Source organism: Mesitornis unicolor, unplaced genomic scaffold, assembly GCF_000695765.1.
Source record: "Mesitornis unicolor isolate BGI_N332 unplaced genomic scaffold, ASM69576v1 scaffold4941, whole genome shotgun sequence".
NCBI classification, from domain to species: domain Eukaryota; kingdom Metazoa; phylum Chordata; class Aves; order Mesitornithiformes; family Mesitornithidae; genus Mesitornis; species Mesitornis unicolor.
This window is the reverse complement of record NW_010164332.1, coordinates 10,444-22,244: the sequence shown is the minus strand read 5'-3', so window position 1 is coordinate 22,244 and position 11,801 is coordinate 10,444. Positions and strand designations below refer to the sequence as shown.

General features: G+C 39.2%; 1 protein-coding gene across 1 annotated transcript in view; it reads right to left on the bottom strand.

The window, feature by feature from the left end:
• Positions 1-10,853, bottom strand: part of DNAI1 (dynein, axonemal, intermediate chain 1) — a gene marked incomplete at both ends in the record, with an annotated part of 89,978 nt that extends 79,125 nt beyond the window's left edge. The window contains 7 exons of the mRNA XM_010194269.1: positions 2,377-2,436; positions 4,230-4,388; positions 5,219-5,298; positions 6,667-6,793; positions 7,912-7,992; positions 8,929-9,027; positions 10,785-10,853. Of these exons, the coding sequence (XP_010192571.1) occupies positions 2,377-2,436; positions 4,230-4,388; positions 5,219-5,298; positions 6,667-6,793; positions 7,912-7,992; positions 8,929-9,027; positions 10,785-10,853 (675 nt within the window). The remainder of the gene's footprint in view (positions 1-2,376; positions 2,437-4,229; positions 4,389-5,218; positions 5,299-6,666; positions 6,794-7,911; positions 7,993-8,928; positions 9,028-10,784) is intronic.
• Between the last annotated feature and the right edge of the window lie 948 nt (positions 10,854-11,801).

Below are 11,801 nucleotides of genomic sequence, written 5' to 3'. Positions count from 1 at the left end.
TGCTTGAGTAGAACCAAAGTAATTTTTCTACTTAAGAACTATTCATTAGTATTGGAGTGCTAGTTCTGTACCTGAAACATTACTTGGAATGAAACAAAAGGCAATCTAATTCTGACACATCAGCTTAGGAGAGGGAGTATGATGCAAACACAAAATATAGAGTAGAACGTTGGAATAAAGAAAGGTAGCAGAAAGCTTTAGCAAAAAAAAAGTATCATAAATTTGTGTCCTGGCTTGCTGGGATAGAATCTTAGAATCAGTTTTCTATTAGGAAGACTACATTTTAAAAATAATTCAGCACTTCTTCTCAGTGGGAACAAAGTGATAAGACACTTTTAGTTTTTGGCCACCTCTGGTATGAGGTGATCAGGGTCTTGAGTTAAATACATGTTGAAGCTGGGAAGAGTGGAAACACAGGATAATTGACCACAAGCTGGCCAATGAAAATTATGTTATTAGTCATGCTAGCTATAAAGTGTGGAGTTTGCTGGGGACATCTCTCCTTCTCTGATGGTTGCCATCCCAAGAGGGACTCGCCTGCCATCCTATTCCCAAGGCCTACTCCCCCATAGCATCAGCTGACTATACCTCTATGTACTTTATATAAATAATGTTATTAATATTGATTTCTCTTATCAGTATTTTATTTATCTGTTTTGATTTCAACCCACAAGGTTGAAACCCACATTTTACTTTCTGTTTTCCAGACTCTCCTCCCCTGGTGAGGAGGAGTTATCGGGTGATAGAGTAACTGTCTAAATCATGATAATTTGCAGGCAGAAGTGAGGTGGAAAGATATTCCAAACATCAGAGAAAGGACAAAGAAGATGTGATGAGAAGAATGGGAGAATTAAGAAAACAGAAAACTTCAGAAGAGGAAATTATGAGTGTAAGGAAGAACAAGATAGAAAAAGAGTTAAGGAAAAAATACCTGATGTTAAAATATTATTTTATATCCATTGAAATTTTCAATAGAATAAAAAGAAAACAAGGGAAAACCTTTCCTTTTCATTTTCAAACATTTAATGGAAAATTTTAGCAACAGTCTGATTATCTTAAATCCCTCTATTCTCTCTAACTCTCAGGTCATCTCACTGTCAAAAAAAAAAGAAAGGAAAGTCCAGCCAGAGACACCTTCACTCCCCTTCCTATCACTTTCCAATAATGGCATTTTTTAAAGTTTCTGCCATTATCTTGTACTTTCTTTTGGGTGTTCCTATGGTACACTGGTAGAAAAACAGTATTTTCAATGCCAGCTTGGTATACTGGTTTGACACAATGTTTGCATCAGTGTCAAACACAAATACATTTTGTAAATCCCTGTGAGAATCAGCAGAATTAGCTGGATTCCCCTTCCAATAAAAGCTATAGCATGTTTCAGGTGTAAAATGTCATGCAAAATAATTTTTTTTAGATTTTTAAGAGATGAAGAAAATATTGCATAACAATTGTGGAATGGTTCTTCATCATGAATAAAATTTTGCACTACATAAAATAGAGCTAAGTCTATTGCAATAGGCTTAAAGTGGGGCCCCATATTCCTTATGCTGTAGTTCTCATTGGGTTTGGCTTCAGGCTTTAGAAACCTGCTTTAATACACAGCTAAACTTACACACAGTAAAAAAACACAACGTTGCATATACCAGATTCTTAACAACACTCCCCACAGCTCCATGAACTCTTGTAAATTCCTGGCTGTACAAAATTTTCAGAGGTCTTCACTCTCTAAACACAGTGCTCGACGTGGAGCTAGCACGTAGACATGTCCTAAGTGCTTTTTCTAGATGTTCCTGTGTTTTGAGACCCCATTGAACCTGCCTCTGATGGGGTCAGCTGATGGAGGCATTCTTCAGCTGATCAGCTATTGAATGCTGGATCACCTCTCTTCCTAAATAACCAGCTCACACACCACACAGTGATGGAAGATTTTAAGCAACAGAACAGTCTCTACTCTAAAGGGAGCTGTGTCTGCAGAGGAGTTAGTGCCTTCAAGAGGCAGTTGCAGTTGTGTCCCTGCTCCTGCAGAGCTCAGCTGCAGCCCACCTCTTGCTACAACCAGAAGCATTCTCACATTGTGGTTTCCCCATTTCCAGACATTTAAGACCCTCTGAAGCAGACTGGGCAAGTGATAGATCAATTAAAAGCAGCTAAACCAAGACACTTGACCTTAGAAACATAAATCATTAGTAAGTTCACCAAGTAAGGCAGAAAAGAGGGCCACACTCATTTGTTCTCAGAATTAAGCCATGGACCAAAGCCACAGTATGGGACATCATTCCACTGCAAGGAATGCAAAGAGCAATTTGCTTTTTCCTTTCTCATATCTCAGTTTCCTAAATACACTCTTTAGAAACTTTAAAAGTAAAAAGGATATACCTGGTTAGCATAGGCTGACAAACTTTTACGAGGTGTAGGCTCCGTTTGACAAGCTCTTTCCTGTATAAAGAAAAAGTATAAAGAAGTGTAACCTTTGCATTTAAACTCTTTGCAGTGACATAGTCCAGCTGTGGAAACAGTCTTCTCACAGCAGGTAGTTACAGTAATATTGATCAATATTAATTCAACATCCAAATGACTCCTAGAGTACTGCACAAACATTATTGGTGCTCATGCAACTACAAATAGATTTTCCTGTGGACCAACAGCAGGTTCACATGACCATCTGATTTCTTTCCAAGTTAATTAAAATATTTAATTTCAGTATTTCATTTTGAAGGAGCTGAAATTATTTATTTCACCTCTACCATTTGAAATATTCTTCTATCAATTATGTTATCAGTTATGATATCCTACCAAATTTGAATAGTTTTGACCTATATATTAAAAACTCACTTTGGTACACCAGTCAAGAGAGTTGAGCAGAATAACTTATAAACAATTCATCTGATGTTACAAAAACAGTATTTTTATCACACTTACATCAACATTCTGAAATAAATTAATATATTTATTTGAAACACTCATTTCACGAAGCAGTGTTTTCTTTCAAAAAACTGTTGTGTCAGGACATTTTTCAGAAACTGCCTGTAGCATTTCACTGACCTCTGAAATGAAGCAGTCTCAGAGGTGGAAGCTGCACAACCTGTACAGCACACAGCAGTACTTCACACCTATTTAATCCCTATATTCTGTTTTCAAAGGCAGAATCAGAGAGACACACAACCCTTTCCCAGTAAAAGCAATGGGGAGAGAATATGCAGATCTGGGGACAGAGAAATAACACATTCCATGGCCTCTGCAGGGGTTTTTGAAAGATGCAGAATCTTAACTCCAACTTTGCAGTAAGCATCTCACTGATGTATAAATTCTCCTGAGATCTTCCATCTCTACTAGGCCACAGATACCATACTCCTGCCAAGGAGTTAGCAGCTTCAGCAACACAGTAACTCTTAGATCTCTCCACCTGTAAAAGCATCTAACTTCAGGTGTAATGGTTGTAAGAAGGCAGGCAGGCTCTCTGGGGAAGCTATATATACTCTAATTCCAGGGCAGCAAGGAAAACAAGAGATTTTATTTCTCTGAAACTTGTATCTCCAACTCAGAAAGCTCTCTTTTGAGCAAGCAGATGGGGGCCAGCATCACTGGTACTGCTCGGTCAGGAGGCCCTCTGGAGACACAATCACTGGAAATGGCTGCAGGCTCAGCGGAAAGCTTAGGGAAGCAACATAAGGTCTTGGATCTGAACTGGTTGATACATGCATGCACAGACTGGGAGGAGATGTACCATTTAGCAGCAGTAAAGGTTTGTCATAATTACATGGGTCAGATACTGTAGTACCTGTGCTTAACACAAGCATAAATATCTTTATCCTTTCAATATAGGGGCACTTATATCCTGATTCTACGGGAAAGAATTGAAGTACAAGTCCATAAAGGGACTCTGTGGCAAAAGGAAATTGAATTCATGGATTACAAGACCTCAGCTAGTAACCTAACCACTGTTCTATACTTTTTCAGATGAGAAAATATACACAAAAAATGTTATACCCAAGGAGAGGTTTAAGGATTTACAGTAGCACCAAAACTTCTTGTGGGCTGTTCAAGAGTCCATGAGGCAATAATTTTTCTGTCACCGTTTCCACAATAACAAATGTTTTACCATAATAAAACACTAATTTTTTCTCCTAATAGTATCAACAGAGATCACTGGATATGACATAAACACAGATGATCCACATGCCCTCCCAAAGCAAAGATCCTCCAAGTCACTGAAGGAAATGGCAGCATACCTGCATAGGGTTGCTGAGCGTCATTGAAGCTCTCTCAATGAAGTTGAACTGATTTGCAAGCTTCTGCTCCTTCACTCTTGGGGCAGGAGACTCTTCTTCCTCTGCTGCCTCAGCTGCTTCTGCTGTTCCTGACTCCTCTGCCTCTTCCTTTCCTGCAGCCTGGAAAAAAATAGAGCAGTGACTCCATCCTGAAAGACCCAGACATCTCTTTCCTTCTTGAGAAGCACTTCTAAGACTGCTGGATTTCTGCTACCTAGTGAAGAACACTGTAACTGAAGACTCAATATTTAAGATGGAAACTAGGAGACTTCCAGCTATCAGAACAAGGCGATTTTGAAACAGTAACTAAATGTGAATATGGAAAATCAGGAACTGAAGTTACTTTAAAACAGAGTCTGACATGAGCAGGTAATATAGCATGAATACCTTTGATAAAACGGACTCATGGACCAGAAGACTGTGTCCCACTGCCCAGTGTTTTCATTTCCTTGCTGGACAGTCAGTTTCATCTCAGACTAATCTGAACTTGATTCCAGGGCCTGATACTGTGTGGATAAGAACAAACTTCCCACAACATGCTTCTTTTCTTATCAGCTAACTGCCTTTAAATCAGGTCACTGCTTATTACAGGTAGTTATGCCTGCTGCTTTCACATTTTGATTTTCAATAATTTCTCTTTCAGAAGTGGACATACTGTCCATAAAGATCCCAGGTCCCAGCAAATTACACGTTATCATGATATGATATCTGGATAAAGACAGACCTGGTGTGTAGAGACCTGTCATCCCCCTACACAGCTTCTCCAAACCAAAGAATGGCAAGAGGACCCCAGCTGTTCCGTAGAATCTGCAGGACCTACCTACGAGGCATCTCAGGCACAAAAGAATCAAACACAGGAGCTTCTCAGCAAGCCTATTTTATAATAAGGGAATTTCAAGTCTAATATTAAAAATAAAATGGACAGCTTTCCACTGACCATGGAGAATTACCTGAGTATCTCCCCGGCTTTCTTCATCTTTAATCTCTGCCTCTTCAGACGGTATTGCAGAAGTCTCAACAGGAGCCTTTTCTGATGATAGAAAGGATAAATGAAAAAGCCCAGGACAACAGGATGTATTATCACATATTCTGCAGATCCTTCTATCTTCTAAAGCATTAATGCACAGATGCATCCTTTTCTAGCGCTATCTCATTAGACAACACAGTAACCAATCCCCAGTTTGGAGGGTGATTATTTGCTCAAAGCCACAAAACAAGACAATGTTATTACTAGAATGAAACTGCACTAATTCTGTCTGGACTGAAACAAAAAATATTATTTTGCCTCAAATTCAACTTCTGAAATCCACTTCTGATCTGAGTATCTTTGTTTCTGGGTATCCCTTCAGCTCTGGACCTTTCTGTCCTCCAAAAATGTCTGCAATTATGTACAACCATGAAGAATGCTTTCAAAGAACATAAGACTTATAACATGTTTTGTTCCTGTTTATATGGATAAAAATGAGAATGATGGATGTCTACATACCAATCACAGCCTTGAGTGTGTATTCATGCTAGCATCAAGTTGTTTCAAACTAGCTATTCTGGAATCTATGAAAAGTACTGCCAACAACAACAGTCCATGGTTTCATGGCACTGAAAATCCCATTTAGCACTTTGTCCTACTTCAAATCATCATGTATATTTTGTTAAGTGTGAAATAAAAGAAGCATTGACTCTCAGAAGCTGCAAGTAATGACTATTCTCAGAAGCTTATCCAGTGGTACCATCGTTCCTAACATTTACCACCTAGAAAAGACACTCTTTATGATGCAACTTTTCCTTTCACAAATAGCAGAAATATGAAAAAATCACTAGCAGTGCATCTTTCCTCACTGAAAATGCAAACCTAGAGCTCTTTACTAACAACAGACCTCCTCAGCCTCTGATTAAGGTGTCTTTTTGACTGAAAACCTAAAAATACTAAGAATAGTAGCTCAGATCAAAGGTCCAATGAGCTCAATATCTTGTGTCTACATTGTCCAGAAGTAGATGTTCTGGTAAGAGTGTAAGAATTGGTCAAGTACATGATAGTTTCCTGAATGCTCACCCAGCCTCCAAACATTTCTGCTTTAATACTTTAAATCTTGATTGAAACTTTCAAAGTAGGCTAAGGCGTTTAGACATGTATGTCCATCTTCCACTGGTAGTAGTGGAAGATGTTTAAAAGACAATAAGTATCTCTGAAAACTTCAGTGTTATTGTTCCCATGTCTCAAAAAGCATGCACCTTTTTCTACACTGTGGCAAACATCTGGCTGATTGTTGTTTCTGGAGGAGGCAAGCCAAAATAGGAGCTGTTCAATTCTACAGTGTTGAAGCATGAGCACTCCCTTATGTTGACTAAGTGTTACCAATGTCTAGCTGAAAATTCTTGTGATTTCAGATAGCAAACTTACCTGATGTAATGCTTAATCTGGCGCACTGCCGTCTGCCTTCATCTGAATCTTTGGGTACCAAGTTTCCATTCAAAGTGAAGTGAATGGCCATTTGATCCACATGGCTTATTGGTTTGTATGTTCGTTCCTATAGAGGGGAAAAAAGCCCAGCAAAATCAGCATGGAAACAAGATCTTTTAAACCAAAAATACTTAGTAGCCTTAATTGCTAAAGCTAAGAAGATCCATAGTGATAAATACATGCTTTTTATTGGCATATATACACTGAATTTCTCCCAGCAGCTATCTACATCTCAGTACACTAAGCACAATAAATTAAAACTACAATGAGAAGAAGCAGGAACATGAAACATCTAGTTCTCCAACACTACCATAGCAAGTGAGTTTAAATATAGTTCTAGTGGACCTCTACTATGCAGCACTCCCTAAGAGACTCTCATGTCCTCTTGTGCTGAGATCCTTGAATGAGTTGTTGTAACAACAAACTAGTTACAGTAGCACAGAGATGAGACAGGCTTGGGAATATTTCACCTGGTTGTGTGTTCCCTGCCTAAGGTTGGGGACAATCCAATGCCAGAGATGGAGAAGCTGTCCCTGTGTCCTTTCTTTCAGTGGGTGTAGCCCTTCCAAAGGTGGAGTGGGAGGCAAAGCCATCATGCCACTCTCTCCCAGTGGCAGCCTGTGTTGCTAGCTGTTCGTACTAGCAGGAGGAGGCTGCACCAGGGTAATGCAGCATATACTCTGCACACTGACATATGAAGGTGTGGCTCTTGCATGCTTCTTGGCAGTCTTTGATGCACCCTCCCCAGCTCACTCCTGCTCATTGTGAAAAGAGCTTCTATCAGTGATTTTATTAAGCACATATCTGAGCTTTCCTATAATTAAAACAATTGAATCTTGATGTGAGGATGCTGAGGCATAACTGTCTTACAGACTGAGTAAAGCACTGCCTTTTGTCCACTAACCACCACAAAAAGGAAAAAGTTACTGCCTAAGATTAGCTGCACTAATTATGTTAGCTGTCTGATCTTGCTAATTAATTGTTATATCCTACTTCTGAATAAATATATGAATGCTTTTAGACCTTTATCCTCTGCAAAAATCCTCTAAGGACCATTGGCTGTAAATACGTAACAAGATGAAGCCACACTAAAGGAAATTTACTTGGTTATAAATCAAAGAAAAACACAAAACCAGGTAACTGCAAAACATCTCATCCTGGTTTTACAGGTGATGTCACACTTACTTTAAAGCTGTATCTGACAATATTCTGAGGAGCATGGGGATTATTAGCTGTCAGGACACGTGTAAATTCCTCTTTTAATTCCTTTGGAATGGAAACAAAATAATATCATAAATAAAACTCTACTAATAATACAAAGTACAGCATAAAAATTCATCAGATTTATGCTCAGTCCTATGATGTTTGGTTTGCTGCAGATACCTCACGTGCACCTGATGCTTCCACAAGAGCGATGCTTGGAGCCAAACTTGCTGAGAGTAGAATCCAGAACAGTCATCCCACTTTCTACTAAAGTACCTCAATGGGCTTTCTTTAATTCTTTAGCTGTCATGTTAATTCTCATCTAAGCTATGGTAGCCCTTGAAAAATGCCAGCTGCATTCTATAGCACAAGAAAGATAACCTACATTTGAAGCGTACACTGTCTGAAAAAAAGAGTAAACAATAAGCTCAGTAGCAGTGCTTGCAGGATTTACCACAATGAACAAAAAACAGTGCTGCTCTTAACATTTTACCCAAGTGGGGGTAAGTACATATAGCTTTTCCTTCAAGAGTCACTTGGAGGACAGGGAGCAATATTAGAGTTTTACATGACAGTGAGAAGAGAGAGAGAAGTGCAGTTGGAAGAGTGACCAACCAAAATGCTACTGAATCAAGTTGAGAAGAAATGGCTGTAAAACTGTAGGACACCTCCCTGCTCTATCACACACAGGACACCTGAGAAGCTCAGGGTTGGCTCTGAGGTCCTCCTTATCTGAGGGAAGCCCCAACCCCATTCCCCTCTTGGATCAACTCCACACAGTTACCTTGTCTTAGGTGCAGAACTGTGTTTCAAGGCACGTTCTCCTTGTTTTCCTGCTGAAAGTAATTTCAGTTTATACAGCAGATCCTGTATGTTAGCAAGTACTAAAGTTTTACTCCAGAATCAGAATTTACTCCAAAACAAACAGGCAAGGAGTAGGCTTCAGCTCATGGAGTTTTTTACACATCTCATGACAACTACAGACACAGTTTTACTCACAGCTTCAGTCAGCTCCAGTTGGTCTGGGGGTTTAACTAGAGTCTTTCCTGCTGCCCCTTCATCTACCCCCTCTCCCACTTCGGTGGAGACATCTTCATCCTAGAACAGGAATAACAAGCCCATTAGTGCACCAAGCCTATGATTGTTTTGCTCCCTATCGAAACCTAAATGACAGGCCCAAATCTGATGACTGTTGAATGGCTACACTTGCCAGCCAGAATTCAGAGGCTGAAGGAGCTGCTGTCTGAAGATAATTCCTGGGATGAAGCAAAACTGGAGCAACTCTAGTAACTAAACTCATGTCACTTCAATTTCAGTTTAAAAGTTGGCAGTTCCATTTCTTTTGGCCATATGACCCAATGAACCATACTTTTAGACTACTCAAGGGCACAAATCAAAGACTTGCAATTATTTCTGAAGTGTTATTCTATTGTATAAGCTACACATAGAAATTGGTTCAAGATACAAAGCTGCAGGGATGTGCCTCCTGGAGGAACGTTAACCATTTTCTTGCAAAGGGCAGCAGGTTCACATTCTCCTAATACAGAAAGCTGATCTCCTTCAGCTGGGCTTGGGTTGATGTCATGATATGGTATCATTAACAGGAGAAAGAATGACTGTAAGGATGAATTTCAATTAACTGTCATTACAGATAAGCTGCCAGAACACAAAGTTGCTGATTAAAGTGTTTAACTGCTCTGGGCAAAAATTCTTCCTCAGTTAGAAATGTGTAATGGGTTGATTTAAAATAAATCAATCATTCCTTTAAATACATTACTCTCAGGTCTGCTAAACTTTATAGCCATACTGAGCTGCCAGTAAGTCCAGGTTATAAGTGAAGGCTGGTTGCAAGTATAGAGACTGGACCCAGCAAAATTTTGCTATCAGCAGAGGGCACAAAGGTAAAAAGTACAATGCTGTATAAAAATGTGCAGTGGCTGAAAGCAACGGAGAATTCTGCATATATCAGGCACCCAGGGATAGTCATGGGCTGCAGCCTTTTTTTCCTCCAAGGCAGATGAAATGAGGCAAGCTATAAGGAAGGTCAGGCAATTTGATACACTAGAGACCATGATGGTAGAACAGTTGTTTGTGATTTAATGCTTCTCACATAAACACCTGCTTGTAGGACATTCATCATACACAATTTGATGCCAGTCAGTTCAGTGCTGTTTTCCCAAGTGAAGCAGATAAAAAGTGTTGTGGGTTTAATATTTTTATTTATGTTTTTCATTTGAAAGTAAATCACTTTCCATTTTTAAAGGGTCAAAGAGGAACATTTAACAGGACTGTGATTTGTCCTAAGAAAGTGAAAAGCTGTTTATCACCATGCCTGTTTAAAGGCAGTTAAACTGCCTTCTTCCATCCATGTCAATGGAGTGAAATAAGAGGGAGGTAAATTAAATAAGGATGTTGTAAACATTTATTTGCCTGACAGCAAAAACATTATCATGAGGCTAACAGTCAAAAAGTTAACACTAGTTTCTCTAATGCTTGTATTTCTATGATAATTAAGTGAACATGGGCTACCTCTTGAATTTTCTAAACTTAGCAGGTAGTGTTCTCACAGCCTAGGTCAGCCTATATTATGGAATTTACATCCCAAATATTTTATTTTAATCTTTTCATTTTGCAGTTTACCTAAATCATGCCTTTGTTTTAGCTGTCATTTTAATTCTAAGTTGCTAGTGTAATTCCTTTTTAAGTGTAAATCTAGAGCAATGCCTTACTGTTAAATCAATTGGAATATCACCAATTCCATGAAACGTGCCATTGTTCAAACTGAATCTAGTTTGCATATCACAGATAAAGAAGGGAAAAATACTTTTAAAGACTCATGGATTTGTGGATCTTACCCATTTTTTAGCTACACCTTTAGCAGGCCTTGGTGGTACTGCCTTTCTTCCTGACGGTCCACTTTGGCCCTGAAGTGAGAACATACACAATGTAAACCTTCAAAGCAACTTGTTTCATAAATCAACCAAAGCACAATCAAATTTTTATGTGCTAATGTTTGCTACAATTGTATGTTTCAAAAGCCATGTAAACCAGTATTTCATCTATAAATCATTTGACTGAATGGCAGTTACTTTCACAATGGTGGTTGAGTCACCTGGAGGTGTTTAAAAGACATATTGATGTGATACTTAGGGGTGTGGTTTAGTGGTGGGCTTGGCAGTGCTGGGCTAACAGTTGGACTCGATGATCTTAAGGGTCTTTTCCAACCTAAATGGTTCTATGGTTTTATGATTCTATTATTCAAATAGAAGACAGCAGTTTATCAGCATGAAGAAATCCTAAGCTCTATCCTTGTTACTGCCTATCTGTAATACACTTAAATGTCACACACATGGCATTCTAGTGCCTGACTCAAATGTACAGAAAGGCTGCTCTTGTCCCAAACACTTGCATGTCTCAGTGAGCCGAGACAGCTGATTCATACCTACAAAGTCACAAGTGCAGAAAAAACATGGATACCACTGAAGCAGTTGTTTACAAGAAGCCTTATAGAGTATTTCTAAGGGACATTACCCAGATGTTAAGGAATAACCGCAGGGAGGGGGAGAGTGAGCAAGCTGCTACATGGCGTTTAGCTGCTTGCAGGGTTAAACCACAAGAAGGATGGATCTCAGATAGCATCAGATGCAATAGATGGGAAAAGCAGAGGAGTTACTTTGAAAAAGTGTTTGACTTTGTGACAGGAAAGAAGGGGATACTAGAGAAGAGGAAAGGAAAACAAATGGGTGGAGGAGAAAGCTCCCATGGGTTTATTGATTTTCTTTAGAAGACCATTACAGTGTGCCTTTCAGCTCAGATCAAAGGTCTACCTAGCTACGTATCTCTCTCCAGCAGTACTCAAAAACAGGTATCTA